This window comes from Coregonus lavaretus (assembly GCF_964263955.1).
Source record: "Coregonus lavaretus genome assembly, chromosome: 3".
Lineage (NCBI taxonomy): Eukaryota > Metazoa > Chordata > Actinopteri > Salmoniformes > Salmonidae > Coregonus > Coregonus lavaretus.
This window is the reverse complement of record NC_139990.1, coordinates 45763838-45782456: the sequence shown is the minus strand read 5'-3', so window position 1 is coordinate 45782456 and position 18619 is coordinate 45763838. Positions and strand designations below refer to the sequence as shown.

The 18619-nt window shown below is 46.0% G+C and overlaps 1 protein-coding gene across 1 annotated transcript in view; it reads right to left on the bottom strand.

Moving 5' to 3' along the window:
* Positions 1-374: 374 nt before the first annotated feature.
* Positions 375-18619, bottom strand: part of LOC311111965 (maestro heat-like repeat-containing protein family member 1) — a 60044-nt gene continuing 41799 nt past the window's right edge. Inside the window, exons 36-43 of the mRNA XM_084154908.1 lie at positions 7741-7855; positions 6062-6208; positions 5100-5288; positions 3688-3837; positions 3281-3415; positions 2950-3052; positions 2413-2478; positions 375-1960 (exon numbers count right to left, since the gene is read on the bottom strand). Of these exons, the coding sequence (XP_084011034.1) occupies positions 1884-1960; positions 2413-2478; positions 2950-3052; positions 3281-3415; positions 3688-3837; positions 5100-5288; positions 6062-6208; positions 7741-7855 (982 nt within the window). The 3' untranslated portion in view covers positions 375-1883. The remainder of the gene's footprint in view (positions 1961-2412; positions 2479-2949; positions 3053-3280; positions 3416-3687; positions 3838-5099; positions 5289-6061; positions 6209-7740; positions 7856-18619) is intronic.

The window sequence follows — 18619 nt, the reverse complement described above, 5'->3', positions numbered from 1 at the left end:
TTTCAAGTACTTTAGCTGTTCTTAATTCTGCTTGCCTGCTGGCGCAATGGAACCAATAGAATAGCGCTGGCAAAACTGCAAACCCAGCCCCCCTGGCAGGTTAAAGTAAACAACACTATTTTTTAAAGAATTCAAATAGTATTTAAACCCAGGTCTGATTATTTTGGCACTGTGTGGCGACTCCACGGGAGTGCCTGGTTGCGTACATGTTGAACCTAGGGTAAAGAGGAAGAACAGATAAAGACTAGGGGTCACGTTCATTAGGCACCAAACGGAAGAAAACGGACTGAAAACGGGGAGAAACTATCTGGACTTGTCCAACGATACGAACTTCCCGTATTCATTTTCCGTTGCGTGGTCCTAATGAACGTGACCCAGGCGTTTTCCCCGACCTGACAAGTAGAAATTCTGGGCCATCAATGTATACCTATATAACTAGGGCCTGTTTTTTTTTCCTGGTGAGGTCTTGTGGTCAGAAGAAAACTCCTGTTCCTACAAGATAACATTTTCTGAACAAACTACAATAGCGTGTTTTAGGATGCAGTCTTGTTGCTAGACAATCCTAGCATGAGAATGAATGGAGCCTCTGAAATCACTTCTGCCTCAGATATAACTGTAAAAGTGGGTACACGGGGTGGTTTTGAGCTGTCCTTACTGACAGACAGCCTCCTTGGACATGGCTGATTACTGCTGATCCTTGTGTGTGGGGACGTGACGGTCATAGAATTTTGTATGACGGTAATTGGTTAGCCAAATGACTGCGGTCACCGTAACAACCGTTGGAATAGCAAAAAAGTACAAATGAATAAATAGACGCACATTTCTCCTCTACTTCTTTCCTGACCGCATGTGCTGCCATAGAAATTGAATGAGTAGAACAGGCATCCGCATTCAAGTCAATGATGGTATAATGGGTGGACTGGCAGCCATTGTGAGTGTACCCATAGCAGAAAAGCAGGAAGTAAAATATGTGCTGTGATTTGGTGATTCAACTCAATAGACATTACAAAAAAATACAGTACATTCCATTGCATGAGCCACATCAGTTAACATCATTTGAATGAACATTCTACATTACAACAAAGTTTAATCATGTTGTTAAGAGTCCATGTTGCAGCACAAATGGACTCAACCGCACGAATGCCCGGCGGTCCAGTCTTCAGTCAGCTGTTCGTTCCACAAAACAACATTTATTTTATTTTTTACGGTAATGGCGGTTATTTTATTTTCATGACTGTCTTCATCCATAACCGCCGGTTACACGGTAATAGTGCCAGCCCTACTTGTGTGTTTAGGTAGTTGATCCACTAGACTAGTGTGAATAAATGCAGTGGAGGCTGGAGGCTTACAGCACAGAAAGGCTAAATTCCAAATCAACCCCTAGCCCCTCCCCTCTAGCCCCTCCTCTTGACCTGAAGGGGATGGATAGCTATAACCAATATGGTGGAAATTCCATCCAGCAGGTAAATACCATCAGGAGGCAAAGTTGAAGGAAGTAACTAGCATATTGCCTATACCTTTCCAATCCCTTCAGGTCTACAGGAGTGCCTAGGGAAGAGGGCTAGATTTGGAATTCAGCTAAACACAAAGATCAGCGGCCGTCAGACCCATTGGCCTAACCCTAACACACTGTCAACATTCTCTGAATGCGCTAAAGAGAAATTCCAAACATTTCAACAGATTTCATTATACTGCTCCAAAGTGCTATAAATGTTTTTCTATACATGGAGGTATAGTCTTTGGTCACTAATACATACTTTCAAGGACTAATTCAAGTTCCACTGTCAACATGTAAAGTACCATATCATCTTCTTAGAAAGCAGTAACATGAAGAAAACAGAAAAAGCAAATTAAGTAATGAATGGCAGGCAGGATGTTTGTGTTCAATGGAAGTGGCCCATAGCTTCAGCTGCCTTGACTCTCACCACTGGGTCTGGGTCCTGGAGCAGCATGACCAGACCTGTGAGGCAACACACACAGAACACAGTATGAGGTCATAGTCTTCCCTCAACTAATGTCTGACAGAAGACAATGAGTATGAAGTAGATTTCCCTGATCACTTGGATCTGAGCAGGAATAACTCCTGGCCCTACGTATACAAGCACCTTTAGTTACAGTATCAACACATGGAAGGAGTACTCAACACAGACTACAACACACCAAACAACCGTTACAACACACGCAACTCGACAACAGTCGCAACTCAGCAACACACGCAACTCAGCAACAGTCGCAACTCAGCAACAGTCGCAACTCAGCCAACTCAACAACACAGCCAACTCAACAACACAGCCAACTCAACAACACAGCCAACTCAACAACACAGCCAACTCAACAACACAGCCAACTCAACAACAGTTACAACACATCCAACTTGCTGGTAACTAGAACTAGAAAAACAGCTATGCCTACCTTTGGTCACACTCCCCATGTTGATGTGAGAAAATAATTCCTCAGGAAGATTACCCAGAAGGAAACCTACAAAGAAACGTTCGATTAGATACATATTTAAGTGAAAATCTCTACCATGGTAAATTAGAGAGAATATTTGGTTTGTGCAAACAGCTTCATTACTACTCTCTTTTTGAAAATTACAACTAATTATATGACAATTATCTAATATTGTAACAGAGCACTGTCTGAAAAACGATCAATACTTTTCTAACTCATAACTGACTACAAAGACATTGGGACAGCTACTGAGGCTAAGACACAGAGCAGAGCTGTGTTGAGCAGGGTTGGGGTCAATTCCAGTCAATTCAGAAGGTAAACCAAATTCCAATTCCAAATGTATCATTTAAAAGAATTGGATTTCATTGTACTTCCTGAATTGCCTGTAATTTAAATGGAATAGACCCCAACCCTGGTGTTGAGGTGAAGTGCAGTTGAGGAAACAGAGTTGATCAAAGAGAACCGAGACATCACATCCTGACCCGTTTTCCTACCTACCGATAAACATAGCAGCGCTGGCCCGAACCTCGGCCCAGTTGCTTTTGAAGAACTGGATAACGGTGATGTGGTAGAAGTTGAGCATGCCAGGGAAGTCTTGAATCTGGGGACAAATCAAATAACATTTCTATCATACCCTCCCAAAAACAGAAAAATAAAAGTAACCTTTTTTAAATAAATGCAATGCATTTAAAAAGCTTTTTACTAGGTAAATAATTGCCGCCTCCTAATGCCAGATCTCCGTTACTGGTTTTGATGGCCGATGGTGAGGTCTGTATCAGTTTGTGGATGGTGAGTAGAGTATTGCAGTATTAGACAGTGATCAACTCACAATATATTTGGTGAGGTCGTTGATGAACTCGCCGTAGTGCAGACTCTTGTCCTCGTGGAGATGGTTCTGGAACATAGTGGTGATCAGCTCTGAGCCCACCACTGGAGCACACACTCGCATGGCATACTTACATGCCTGCACGGACAGACAGACAGGGAAACAGTCTTTAAGCCTACCATCTGCATCTCAGCACAAAGGCTGCTTCAGTTCAATCCACATGATAATGACATAATAATGTATCATTTACTTGAATCTATGATATAAACCAGACTATATCATATGAATTCTAGGTATGTAAAGCACATGACTGCAAAGAAAACTAGACAACAGGTATACTGTACCAAACCAGTTTCTAGAACCATAGTTTCCCAAGTCCACTGCCTGAGTTTTGATGTGAGGTTACCCACCTTGACCACCTGCAGGTTGGGGTCACTGAGGTGCAGCAGCAGGCTAACCAGAACGTTGTGGATCTGGTCCTTGAACACAGGCTCTCCTGAACCAAACTTAGACAGGTTCCCCAGGAGCATGATGGAGGCACAGCGGATCTCATCATTCTCCTGTTGGGTCAACAGTATAGGAGCGCAGTTAGAGGATCCACACCAAACCCATCATCAACATTTAATACATACCAGCAGACCTACATAAGAGAAACTTTAGAGGATCCACACCAAACCCATCATCAACATTTAATACATTTGGCCATTTAGCAGATCAATCCCTTCTTATCCAGAGCGACTTACAGTCTAACATCCATTTATTTGAAACAAGATTGTCATTTTCTTGATACTGTAAACTTTTCCATGAGATACTCTTTTGGCCCTGAGAAACTAGGAACTCAAAATACCAAATATCACATATAGACTGGTAACATTCTCCCTTATCCTGAGAAGAGAGAAGTGAAACGTAATATAAGCCTTACAAGTGTGTTTTAGCCCTGTCACAAGCATCCTCCTCAGAGGCCACTAGTCTCTAAGGGAATGGTGTAATTTCACCTTAATCTCTATCTCTCAGGTAGGGGAGTTACCAAGAGAGAAAACCAAATGTTAGGGTTCCCAGACGCTCGATATGGACTGACATCAGGCATGGTTAAAATAAGCTTAAAGACCCAACCACATATACCTCAATGATGCTTGCAACAACTCAGGTTAAACTTTATTTCTTATGTTATTAACTAGAAAAGGCCCTTGAGGTAAGAAACCTCTTGTGCAGGCAACCTTGCAAAGTTTCAGTGATCAAGTCAATAGACTACAGCTACAGTACATAGAGACAATGTACACCTAGACCAGGATTCAACTCTTTATTTATTGTTATTTAACCCTTATTTTACCAGGTAAGTTAACTGAGAACACATTCTCATTTACAGCAACGACCTGGGGAATAGTTACAGGGGAGAGGAAGTGGGATGAATGAGCCAATTGGAAGCTGGGGATGATTAGGTGGCCATGATGGTATGAGGGCCAGATTGGGAATTTAGCCAGGACACCAGGGTTAACACCCCTACTCTTACGATAAGTGCCATGGGATCTTTAGTGACTACAGAGAGTCAAGACACCCGTTTAACGTCCCATCCAAAAGACGGCACCTTTCACAGGGCAATGTCCCCAATCACTAGCCAGGGGCATTGGGATATTTATTTCTTTACCAGAGGAAAGGGTGCCTCCTACTGGCCCTCCAACACCACTTCCAGCAGCATCTGGTCTCCCATCCAGGGACCGACCGGGACCAACCCTGCTTAGCTTCAGAGGCAAGCCAGCAGTGGGATGCAGCAGGGTGGTAACTCTACCATGACAACAGAGACGTGTGTGTCTGCTTTACTCACACTCTCCAGGAAGGGTTTGATCTTCATGAAGATGTAGACGACCAGCAGCTGGACGTTCTTCTTGTCCAGGTAGAGGAGCACCTTGGACAGGCCTGACATGGCTTCCAGAGTGATGTGTTTCCCAGGGTCGTCCTTCTCCTCCATCCCAGAGCTCATAGCAGCCAGCAGCTCCTTGGCATACTTATTTACCTAGAAAAATAGAGATTTTGTATAGGTTGTGATTACATAGAGATCCATATTTGTCTGAAACATTGCTCCGCTCTGCTGCCATCTTGGTTGGACCAGAGTGGTATACTACAAAGTAGGATCAATGAATTAGCCAGATAACTTGCCTACATATTCTGGAAAAACTTGAATTTGGCATGATCTAATTGACTCAACAACCAAAAACTGTTTAGATTTCTTAATAAACCAGAAAATCAATAGTTATTTTGGGTTGTTATCTAGCTAACTCATTGATCCTGCTCTGTAGTATATCCCTCTGGTATCTCTTGAAAAACAGATTTTATCGCAATGAGACTACCTGAATAAATAAAGGTTAAAAAAATAAAAATAAGATTACATACTTATAGAGATGACATACTTGGTCACTAGGTACACGGACAGAGGTTAGTGACTCTCTCTCTCTACCCTCCCATGTGCATAGAGTATATTCCTATAGTATCTCTTGAAACTTTTTGTCTGCGTAATATTGCCACATTGAGGTAAGATTATTCAGTCATACCTTCTCAGGTGATCTCACAGCAATGATCCCCAGCCCACTGACAACCAGCACGCCCCCTCCCCTCCCTCCATCATGTACCTTCTCAGGTGATCTCACAGCAATGTTCCCCAGCCCCCTGACAAACAGCACGCCCCCTCCCCTCCCTCCATCATGTACCTTCTCAGGTGATCTCACGGCAATGTTCCCCAGCCCCCTGACAACCAGCATGCCCCCTCCCCTCCCTCCATCCATCATGTACCTTCTCAGGTGATCCCACGGCGATATTCCCCAGCCCCCTGACGGCCAGCATGCGGACGGTACAGCAGGGGTCAGAGATACGCTCCATCATGTTGTTCATCAGGACATCCATCATCATCAGCTCTGTCACCACGTGGTGGTTCAGCAACTACCGTTACACACAGAGACAGAACAGTGTGAAGCCAGTGGTTCATCAATCTAAACACCGCTCTAGCTCTGTCACCTTTCACCGCAGATGCGGAAGGGCGACATCAGTGGATGTAGTGGATTGAGACGTAGCCCATGCAAAAAATCTCATTAGCATAATTGAAAAATCCCCATCAAAAGGTGCCAGTTTAAGCTATGAAGCTGTTTTTTGCATGGGCTAGGTCTCAATCCACTACATCCGCTGATATCGCCCTTCCACATCTGCGGTGAAAGGTGACAGAGCCAGAGCGGTGTTTGTCAGACCATAAGACATCCCGAAAATCGATCTTCTCACAAAAACTTCTGTAGCGTCCGAACGGTTTGGTCCACAAAACTATTATGACCCCTCTATGGAAAGATGAGACTCTCACAAACACGATGTTCTCAGTTTTGCTCTACGCCCCTCCACAAGCGTCACAGGACTCGTCTGAAGTCGGTACATCCGATCTGCCAACTTCTGTCTGTAGCGTCTGAACAGTTTGGGCTACACACTAATATGACCCCTCACGAACACGTACATGTTGTTTGTTTTACTCTAGGACGTCCACAAGCCTCACAAGACTAGTCTGAAGGTAGCCGGGAACCAGTTTTTTTAAAAATATGGAAGTCAGTCTATGTCATGGAAAGAGCTGGTGTTCTTAATGTTTTGTATACTCAGTGTATATCATTATATACAAGGGCTTTTTCCTGTTAAATGGCTGCCTTCATGAACATCACATTGCAAGTTGAAATGCTGAATAAAAGCATGGAAGAGTTGGCTTGCTATATAACACATAAAATATATAGAGCAGATACAATACTCAAGATATGACTCGTCATATCCTTTGGAACTCTGATCCAGTTGTCATGTCAACACAGCGGTCAGTGCTGCTGCAAACCACGACAAAAGAGACATGCCAAATGGGAAATGTATAAAAAAATTCTAGACACCATGTCTAGTCATGGTTTATGTACATGGTCTGGCAGTCAATTAATGTACTTTTTTTAAGTGAACCCAGACCTTTCTCTTTCCAACATGAACTGCCCTAGCTAGCTAGCTTAGCTCGTCGCTAGCTTGGTTTGCTAGCTAGTTACAGTAGCTTGGCAAAACATGGTTGGCAAATAGGTAACATTTTGGCTAGCTAGCTAAATTGTACAGGCATCATTTTGTCTATATTGATTATGTTAAAATTACCAAACGTTTGGCTAAACAAATCATTTATGAAACCGTGATGTATGACAGGATTGATGCTGCATGCAATTTCAATTGCATTTGAATTGCTTCGTGTATCAGCAAAGTTGCTTGCAACTTGCATCTGCAACAGAAATTGCATCCAAATTGCTTTGTGTGACACAGGCTTTAGATGTTTGCAGATCTGAAGGGTCTGGATAGGTATAATCAGTGTAGTGGTGGACATTATACCATATTGCTTCCTTCTTACAGACCTACAACAGTGGGTCCTGGGCTTGGCTCACCTTACAGACCTATAACAGTGGGTCCTGGACTTGGCTCACCTCAGAGAAAAAGGCTGTGATAGTGACCCTCTGACACTCGTAGATGTTGTTGAGACAGGGGCACAGACACTCCACTATGGCCGGGAGACGGGGGCCTGCGTGCCTGGCCATGGCCCTGAAAACAACACAACAACACACTGCTCACACCAACTGATAAAGCATATAGGGTAGCTACTCTGTGAATATCATGAAGCTAGGTTAGGGTTGAGGTTGGAACTGGAATGTGGACATGAAGCTAGGTTTAGGGTTGAACTGGGATGTGGACATGAAGCTAGGGTTAGGGTTGAACTGGAATGTGGACATGAAGCTAGGGTTAGAGTTGAACTGGAATGTGGACATGAAGCTAGGGTTAGGGTTGAACTGGGATGTGGACATGAAGCTAGGGTTAGGTTTGTGGTTGAGGCTAGAATTGAACCAGGATGTGGACATGAAGCTAGGGTTAGGGATGAGGTTAAAGTTGAACTGGGATGTGGACATGAGGCTAGGGTTAGGGTTGTGGTTGAGGTTTAGGGTTGAACTGGAATGTGGACATGAATCTAGGATTAGGGATGAGGTTAAGGTTGAACTGGGATGTGGACATGAGGCTAGGGTTAGGGTTGTGGTTGAGGGTTAGGGTTGAACTGGGATGTGGACATGAGGCTAGGGTTAGGGTTGTGGTTGAGGGTTAGGTTTGAACTGGAATGTGGACATGAAGCTAGGGTTAGGGTTGAACTGGAATGTGGACATGAAGCTAGGGTTAGGGTTGAACTGGGATGTGGACATGAAGCTAGGGTTAGGGTTGAACTGGAATGTGGACATGAAGCTAGGGTTAGGGTTGAACTGGGATGTGGATATGAGGCTAGGGTTATGGTTGAACTGGAATGTGGACATGAAGCTAGGGTTAGGGTTGAACTGGAATGTGGACATTAAGCTAGGGTTAGATTTGAACTGGAATGTGGACATGAAGCTAGGGTTAGGGTTGAACTGGGATGTGGACATGAAGCTAGGGTTAGAGTTGAACTGGAATGTGGACATGAAGCTGGGGTTAGGGTTGAACTGGAATGTGGACATGAAGCTAGGGTTAGAGTTGAACTGGAATGTGGACATGAAGCTAGGGTTAGGGTTGAACTGGGATGTGGACATTAAGCTAGGGTTAGAGTTGAACTGGAATGTGGACATGAAGCTGGGGTTAGGGATGAACTGGGATGTGGACATGAAGCTAGGGTTAGGGATGAGGTTAAGGTTGAACTGGGATGTGGACATGAGGCTAGGGTTAGGGTTGTGGTTGAGGGTTAGGGTTGAACTGGGATGTGGACATGAGGCTAGGGTTAGGGTTGTGGTTGAGGGTTAGGGTTGAACTGGAATGTGGACATGAAGCTAGGGTTAGGATTGAACTGGAATGTGGACATGAAGCTAGGGTTAGGGTTGAACTGGGATGTGGACATGAAGCTAGGGTTAGGGTTGAACTGGAATGTGGACATGAATCTAGGGTTAGGGTTGAACTGGGATGTGGACATGAAGCTAGGGTTAGGGATGAGGTTAAGGTTGAACTGGGATGTGGACATGAGGCTAGGGTTAGGGTTGTGATTGAGGGTTAGGGTTGAACTGGGATGTGGACATGAGGCTAGGTTTAGGGTTGTGGTTGAGGGTTAGGGTTGAACTGGAATGTGGACATGAAGCTAGGGTTAGGATTGAACTGGAATGTGGACATGAAGCTAGGGTTAGGGTTGAACTGGGATGTAGACATGAAGCTAGGGTTAGGGTTGAACTGGAATGTGGACATGAAGCTAGGGTTAGAGTTGAACTGGAATGTGGACATGAAGGTAGGGTTAGAGTTGAACTGGAATGTGGACATGAAGCTAGGATTAGGGTTGAACCGGGATGTGGACATGAAGCTAGGGTTAGGGTTGAACTGGGATGTGGACATTAAGCTAGGGTTAGGACTGAACTGGGATGTGGACATGAAGCTAGGGTTAGGGTTGTGGTTGAGGGTTGAACTGGGATGTGGACATGAAGCTAGGGTTAGAGTTGAACTTGAATGTGGACATGAAGCTGGGGTTAGGGTTGAACTGGGATGTGGACATGAAGCTAGGGTTAGGGATGAACTGGAATGTGGACATGAATCTAGGGTTAGGGTTGAACTGGAATGTGGACATGAATCTAGGGTTAGGGTTGAACTGGGATGTGGACATGAGGCTAGGGTTAGAGTTGAACTGGGATGTAGACATGAGGCTAGGGTTAGGGTTAGGGTTGTGGTTGAGGGTTAGGGTTGAACTGGGATGTGGACATGAGGCTAGGGTTAGGGTTGTGGTTGAGGGTTAGGGTTGAACTGGGATGTAGACATGAAGCTAGGGTTAGATTTAAACTGGGATGTGGACATGAAGCTATGGTTAGAGTTGAACTGGGATGTGGACATGAAGCTAGGGTTAGGATTGAACTGGAATGTGGACATGAAGCTAGAGTTGAACTGGGATGTGAACATGAAGCTAGGGTTAGGGTTGAGGGTTGAACTGGGATGTGGACATGAAGCTAAGGATAGAGTTGAACTGGGATGTGGACATGAGGCTAGGGTTAAGGTTGTGGTTGAGGGTTAGGGTTGAACTGGGATGTGGACATGAGGCTAGGGTTAGGGTTGAACTGGAATGTGGACATTACGCTAGGGTTAGAGTTTAACTGGAATGTGGACATGAAGCTAGGGTTAGGGTTGAACTGGGATGTGGACATGAAGCTAGGGTTAGGTTTGAACTGGGATGTGGACATGAAGGTAGGGTTAGAGTTGAACTGGGATGTGGACATGAGGCTAGGGTTATGGTTGTGGTTGAGGGTTAGGGTTGAACTGGGATGTGGACATGAGGCTAGGGTTAGGGTTGTGGTTGAGGGTTAGGGTTGAACTGGGATGTGGACATGAAGCTAGGGTTAGGGTTGAACTGGGATGTGGACATGAAGCTAGGGTTAGAGTTGAACATGAAGCTAGGGTTAGGGTTGAACTGGAATGTGGACATGAAGTTAGGATTGAACTGGGATGTGGACATGAAGCTAGGGTTAGGGTTGTGGTTGAGGGTTAGGGTTGAACTGGGATGTGGACATGAAGCTAGGGTTAGAGTTGAACTGGGATGTGGACATGAGGCTAGGGTTAGGGTTGTGGTTGAGGGTTAGAGTTGAACTGGAATGTGGACATGAAGTTAGGGTTAGGGTTGAACTGGAATGTGGACATGAAGCTAGGGTTAGGGTTGAACTGGAATGTGGACATGAAGCTAGGGTTAGGGTTGAACTGGAATGTGGACATGAGGCTAGGGTTAGGGTTGTGGTTGAGGGTTAGGGTTGAAATGGGATGTGGACATGAGGCTAGGGTTAGGGTTGTGGTTGAGGGTTAGGGTTGAACTGGGATGTGGACATGAAGCTAGGGTTAGAGTTGTGGTTGAGGGTTAGAGTTGAACTGGAATGTGGACATGAAGCTAGGGTTAGGGTTGAACTGGGATGTGGACATAAAGCTAGAGTTAGGGTTGAACTGGGATGTGGACATGAAGCTATGGTTAGGGTTGAACTGGGATGTGGACATGAAGCTAGGGTTAGGGTTGAACTGGAATGTGGACATGAAGTTAGGGTTGAACTGGGATGTGGACATGAAGCTAGGGTTAGGGTTGAGGGTTAGGGTGGAACTGGGATGTGGACATGAAGCTAGGGTTAGAGTTGAACTGGGATGTGGACATGAGGCTAGGGTTAGGGTTGTGGTTGAGGGTTAGGGTTGAACTGGGATGTGGACATGAGGCTAGGGTTAGGGTTGAACTGGAATGTAGACATTAAGCTAGGGTTAGAGTTTAACTGGAATGTGGACATGAAGCTAGGGTTAGGGTTGAACTGGAATGTGGACATGAAGCTAGGGTTAGGGATAAACTGGGATGTGGACATGAAGCTAGGGTTAGAGTTGAACTGGGATGTGGACATGAGGCTAGGGTTAGGGTTGTGGGTTAGGGTTGAACTGGGATGTGGACATGAGGCTAGTGTTAGGGTTGAACTGGAATGTGGACATGAAGCTAGGGTTAGGGTTGAACTGGGATGTGGATATGAGGCTAGAGTTAGGGTTGAACTGGGATGTGGACATGAAGCTAGGGTTAGGGTTGAACTAGGATGTGGACATGAAGCTAGGGTTAGCTAGGGTTAGAGTTGAACTGGGATGTGGACATGAAGCTAGAGTTAGGGTTGAACTGGGATGTGGACATGAAGCTAGGGTTAAGGTTGAACTGGGATGTGGACATGAAGCTAGGGTTAGCTAGGGTTAGAGTTGAACATGAAGCTAGGGTTGAACTGGGATGTGGACATGAGGCTAGGGTTAGGGTTGTGGGTTAGGGTTGAACTGGGATGTGGACATGAGGCTAGGGTTAGAGTTGAACTGGGATGTGGACATGAGGCTAGGGTTAGGGTTGTGGTTGAGGGTTAGGGTTGAACTGGGATGTGGACATGAAGCTAGGGTTAGGGTTGAACTGGAATGTTGACATGAAGCTAGGGTTAGGGTTGAACTGGGATGTGGACATGAAGCTAGGGTTAGGGTTGAACTGGGATGTGGACATGAGGCTAGGGTTAGGGTTGAACTGGAATGTGGACATTAAGCTTATTATTATATTATATTATATTATTATATTATTATTATATTATATAAGCTAGGGTTAGAGTTTAACTGGAATGTGGACATGAAGCTAGGGTTAGGGTTGAACTGGGATGTGGACATGAAGCTAGGGTTAGGGTTGAACTCGAATGTGGACATGGGGTTAGGTTTGAACTGGGATGTGGACATGAAGCTATGGTTAGTGTTGAACTGGAATGTGGACACAAAGTTAGGGTTGAACTGGAATGTGGAGATGAAGCTATGGTTAGGGTTGAACTGGAATGTGGACATGAAGCTAGGGTTAGGGTTGTGGTTGAGGGTTAGGGTTGAACTGGGATGTGGACATGAGGCTAGGGTTAGGGTTGTGGTTGAGGGTTAGGGTTGAACTGGGATGTGGACATGAAGCCAGGGTTAGAATTTAACTGGAATGTGAACATGAAGCTAGGGTTAGAGTTGAACTGGAATGTGGACATGAATCTAGGGTTAGATTGAACTGGGATGTGGACATGAGGCTAGGGTTAGGGTTGAGCTGGAATGTGGACATTAAGCTAGGGTTAGGTTTGAACTGGGATGTGGACATGAAGCTATGGTTAGGGTTGAACTGGGATGTGGACATGAAGCTAGGGTTAGGGTTGAAATGGGATGTGGACATGAAGCTATGGTTAGGGTTGAACTGGGATGTGGACATGAAGCTAGGGTTAGGTTTGAACTGGAATGTGGGCATGAAGCTAGGAATGAACTGGGATGTGGACATGAAGCTAGGGTTAGTGTTGAACTGGAATGTGGACAAAAAGTTAGGGTTAGGGTTGAACTGGAATGTGGACATGAAGCTAGGGTTAGGGTTGAACTGGAATGTGGACATGAAGCTAGGGTTAGGGTTGAACTGGGATGTGGACATGAAGCTAGGGTTAGGGTTGAACTGGGATGTGGACATGAGGTTAGGGTTAGGGTTGTGGTTGAGGGTTGAACTGGGATGTGGACATGAAGCCAGGGTTAGAATTTAACTGGAATGTGGACATGAAGCTAGGGTTAGGGTTGAACTGGGATGTGCACATGAAGCTAGGGTTAGAGTTGAACTGGAATGTGGACACGAAGTTAGGGTTAGGGTTGAACTGGAATGTGGACATGAAGCTAGGGTTAGGGTTGAACTGGAATGTGGACATGAAGCTAGGGTTAGGGTTGAACTTGAATGTGGACATGAAGTTAGGGTTTAACTGGGATGTGGACATGAAGCTAGGGTTAGGTTTGAGGGTTAGGGTTGACCTGGGATGTGGACATGACGCTAGGGTCAGAGTTGAACTGGGATGTGGACATGAGGCTAGGGTTAGGGTTGTGGTTGAGGGTTAGGGTTGAACTGGGATGTGGACATGAGGCTAGGGTTAGGGTTGAACTGGAATGTGGACATTAAGCTAGGGTTAGAGTTTAACTGGAATGTGGACATGAAGCTAGGGTTAGGGTTGAACTGGGATGTGGACATGAAGCTAGGGTTAGGGTTGAACTGGGATGTGGACATGAAGCTAGGGTTAGGTTTGAACTGGGATGTGGACATGAAGCTAGGGTTAGAGTTGAACTGGGATGTGGACATGAGGCTAGGGTTAGGGTTGTGGTTGAGGGTTAGGGTTGAACTGGGATGTGGACATGAGGCTAGGGTTAGGGTTGTGGTTGAGGGTTAGGGTTGAACTGGGATGTGGACATGAAGCTAGGGTTAGGGTTGAACTGGGATGTGGACATGAAGATAGGGTTAGCTAGGGTTAGAGTTGAACTGGGATGTGGACATGAAGCTAGGGTTAGGGTTGAACTGGAATGTGGACATGAAGCTAGGGTTAGGGTTGAACTGGAATGTGGACATGAAGCTAGGGTTAGGGTTGTGGTTGAGGGTTAGGGTTGAACTGGGATGTGGACATGAAGCTAGGGTTAGGGTTGTGGTTGAGGGTTAGGGTTGAACTGGGATGTGGACATGAAGCTAGGGTTAGAGTTGAACTGGGATGTGGACATGTGGCTAGGGTTAGGGTTGTGGTTGAGGGTTAGGGTTGAACTGGGATGTGGACATGAGGCTAGGGTTAGGGTTGTGGTTGAGGGTTAGGGTTGAACTGGGATGTGGACATGAAGCTAGGGTTAGAGTTGAACTGGAATGTGGACATGAAGCTAGGGTTAGGCTTGATCTGGGATGTGGACATGAAGCTAGAGTTAGGGTTGAACTGGGATGATGACTTGAAGCTATGGTTAGAATTGAACTGGGATGTGGACATGAAGTTAGAGTTAAACTGGGATGTGGACATGAAGCTAGGGTTAGGGTTGTGGTTGAGGGTTAGGGTTGAACTGGGATGTGGACATGAAGCTAGGGTTAGATTTGAACTGGGATGTGGACATGAGGCTAGGGTTAGGGTTGTGGTTGAGGGTTAGGGTTGAACTGGGATGTGGACATGAGGCTAGGGTTGAACTGGAATGTGGACATTAAGCTAGGGTTAGAGTTTAACTGGAATGTGGACATGAAGCTAGGGTTAGGGTTGAACTGGAATGTGGACATGAAGCTAGGGTTAGGGATGAACTGGGATGTGGACATGAAGCTAGGTTTAGAGTTGAACTGGAATGTGGACATGAGGCTAGGGTTAGGGTTGTGGTTGAGGGTTAGGGTTGAACTGGGATGTGGACATGAGGCTAGGGTTAGGGTTGAACTGGAATGTGGACATTAAGCTAGGGTTAGAGTTTAACTGGAATGTGGACATGCAGCTAGGGTTAGGGTTGAACTGGAATGTGGACATGAAGCTAGCGTTAGGGTTGAACTGGGATGTGGACATGAAGCTAGGGTTAGGTTTGAACTGGGATGTGGACATGAAGCTAGGGTTAGGTTTGAACTGGGATGTGGACATGAAGCTAGGGTTAGGGTTGTGGTTGAGGGTTAGGGTTGAACTGGGATGTGGACATGAAGCTATGGTTAGGGTTGAACTGGGATGTGGACATGAAGCTAGGGTTAGGGTTGAACTGGGATGTGGACATGAAGCTATGGTTAGGGTTGAACTGGGATGTGGACATGAAGCTAGGGTTAGGTTTGAACTGGAATGTGGGCATGAAGCTAGGAATGAACTGGGATGTGGACATGAAGCTAGGGTTAGTGTTGAACTGGAATGTGGACAAAAAGTTAGGGTTAGGGTTGAACTGGAATGTGGACATGAAGCTAGGGTTAGGGTTGAACTGGAATGTGGACATGAAGCTAGGGTTAGGGTTGAACTGGGATGTGGACATGAAGCTAGGGTTAGGGTTGAACTGGGATGTGGACATGAGGTTAGGGTTAGGGTTGTGGTTGAGGGTTGAACTGGGATGTGGACATGAAGCCAGGGTTAGAATTTAACTGGAATGTGGACATGAAGCTAGGGTTAGGGTTGAACTGGGATGTGCACATGAAGCTAGGGTTAGAGTTGAACTGGAATGTGGACACGAAGTTAGGGTTAGGGTTGAACTGGAATGTGGACATGAAGCTAGGGTTAGGGTTGAACTGGAATGTGGACATGAAGCTAGGGTTAGGGTTGAACTTGAATGTGGACATGAAGTTAGGGTTTAACTGGGATGTGGACATGAAGCTAGGGTTAGGTTTGAGGGTTAGGGTTGACCTGGGATGTGGACATGACGCTAGGGTCAGAGTTGAACTGGGATGTGGACATGAGGCTAGGGTTAGGGTTGTGGTTGAGGGTTAGGGTTGAACTGGGATGTGGACATGAGGCTAGGGTTAGGGTTGAACTGGAATGTGGACATTAAGCTAGGGTTAGAGTTTAACTGGAATGTGGACATGAAGCTAGGGTTAGGGTTGAACTGGGATGTGGACATGAAGCTAGGGTTAGGGTTGAACTGGGATGTGGACATGAAGCTAGGGTTAGGTTTGAACTGGGATGTGGACATGAAGCTAGGGTTAGAGTTGAACTGGGATGTGGACATGAGGCTAGGGTTAGGGTTGTGGTTGAGGGTTAGGGTTGAACTGGGATGTGGACATGAGGCTAGGGTTAGGGTTGTGGTTGAGGGTTAGGGTTGAACTGGGATGTGGACATGAAGCTAGGGTTAGGGTTGAACTGGGATGTGGACATGAAGATAGGGTTAGCTAGGGTTAGAGTTGAACTGGGATGTGGACATGAAGCTAGGGTTAGGGTTGAACTGGAATGTGGACATGAAGCTAGGGTTAGGGTTGAACTGGAATGTGGACATGAAGCTAGGGTTAGGGTTGTGGTTGAGGGTTAGGGTTGAACTGGGATGTGGACATGAAGCTAGGGTTAGGGTTGTGGTTGAGGGTTAGGGTTGAACTGGGATGTGGACATGAAGCTAGGGTTAGAGTTGAACTGGGATGTGGACATGTGGCTAGGGTTAGGGTTGTGGTTGAGGGTTAGGGTTGAACTGGGATGTGGACATGAGGCTAGGGTTAGGGTTGTGGTTGAGGGTTAGGGTTGAACTGGGATGTGGACATGAAGCTAGGGTTAGAGTTGAACTGGAATGTGGACATGAAGCTAGGGTTAGGCTTGATCTGGGATGTGGACATGAAGCTAGAGTTAGGGTTGAACTGGGATGATGACTTGAAGCTATGGTTAGAATTGAACTGGGATGTGGACATGAGGCTAGGGTTAGGGTTGTGGTTGAGGGTTAGGGTTGAACTGGGATGTGGACATGAGGCTAGGGTTAGGGTTGTGGTTGAGGGTTAGGGTTGAACTGGAATGTGGACATGAAGTTAGGGTTAGGGTTGAACTGGAGTGTGGACATGAAGCTAGGGTTAGGGTTGAACTGGAATGTGGACATGAAGCTAGGGTTAGGGTTGAACTGGAATGTGGACATGAAGTTAGGGTTAGGGTTGAACTGGAATGTGTACATGAAGCTAGGGTTAGGGTTGAACTGGAATGTGGACATGAGGCTAGGGTTAGGGTTGTGGTTGAGGGTTAGGGTTGAACTGGGATGTGGACATGAGGCTAGGGTTAGGGTTGTGGTTGAGGGTTAGGGTTGAACTGGGATGTGGACATGAGGTTAGGGTTGTGGTTGAGGGTTAGGGTTGAACTGGGATGTGGACATGAAGCTAGGGTTAGGGTTGTGGTTGAGGGTTAGAGTTGAACTGGAATGTGGACATGAAGCTAGGGTTAGGGTTGAACTGGGATGTGGACATGAAGCTAGAGTTAGGGTTGAACTGGGATGTGGACATGAAGCTATGGTTAGGGTTGTGGTTGAGGGTTAGGGTTGAACTGGGATGTGGACATGAGGCTAGGGTTAGGGTTGAACTGGGATGTGGACATGAAGCTATGGTTAGGGTTGTGGTTGAGGGTTAGGGTTGAACTGGGATGTGGACATGAAGCTAGGGTTGAACTGGGATGTGGACATGAAGCTATGGTTAGGGTTGTGGTTGAGGGTTAGGGTTGAACTGGGATGTGGACATGAAGCTAGAGTTAGGGTTGAACTGGGATGTGGACATGAGGCTAGGGTTAGGGTTGTGGTTGAGGGTTAGGGTTGAACTGGGATGTGGACATGAGGCTAGGGTTAGGGTTGTGGTTGAGGGTTAGGGTTGAACTGGGATGTGGACATGAAGCCAGGGTTAGAATTTAACTGGAATGTGGACATGAAGCTAGGGTTAGAGTTGAACTGGAATGTGGACATGAATCTAGGGTTAGATTGAACTGGGATGTGGACATGAGGCTAGGGTTAGGGTTGAACTGGAATGTGGACATTAAGCTAGGGTTAGGGTTGAACTGGGATGTGGACATGAAGCTATGGTTAGGGTTGAACTGGGATGTGGACATGAAGCTAGGGTTAGGGTTGAACTGGAATGTGGACATGAAGCTAGGGTTGAACTGGGATGTGGACATGAAGCTAGGGTTAGTGTTGAACTGGAATGTGGACACAAAGTTAGGGTTAGGGTTGAACTGGAATGTGGACATGAAGCTAGGGTTAGGGTTGAACTGGAATGTGGACATGAAGCTAGGGTTAGGGTTGAACTGGGATGTGGACATGAAGCTAGGGTTAGGGTTGAACTAGGATGTGGACATGAGGTTAGGGTTAGGGTTGTGGTTGAGGGTTGAACTGGGATGTGGACATGAAGCCAGGGTTAGAATTTAACTGGAATGTGGACATGAAGCTAGGGTTAGGGTTGAACTGGGATGTGCACATGAAACTAGGGTTAGAGTTGAACTGGAATGTGGACATGAATCTAGGGTTAGGGATGAACTGGGATGTGGACATGAAGCTAGGGTTAGGGTTGAACTGGGATGTGGACATGAAGCTAGAGTTAGGGTTGAACTGGGATGTGGACATGAGGCTAGGGTTAGGGTTGTGGTT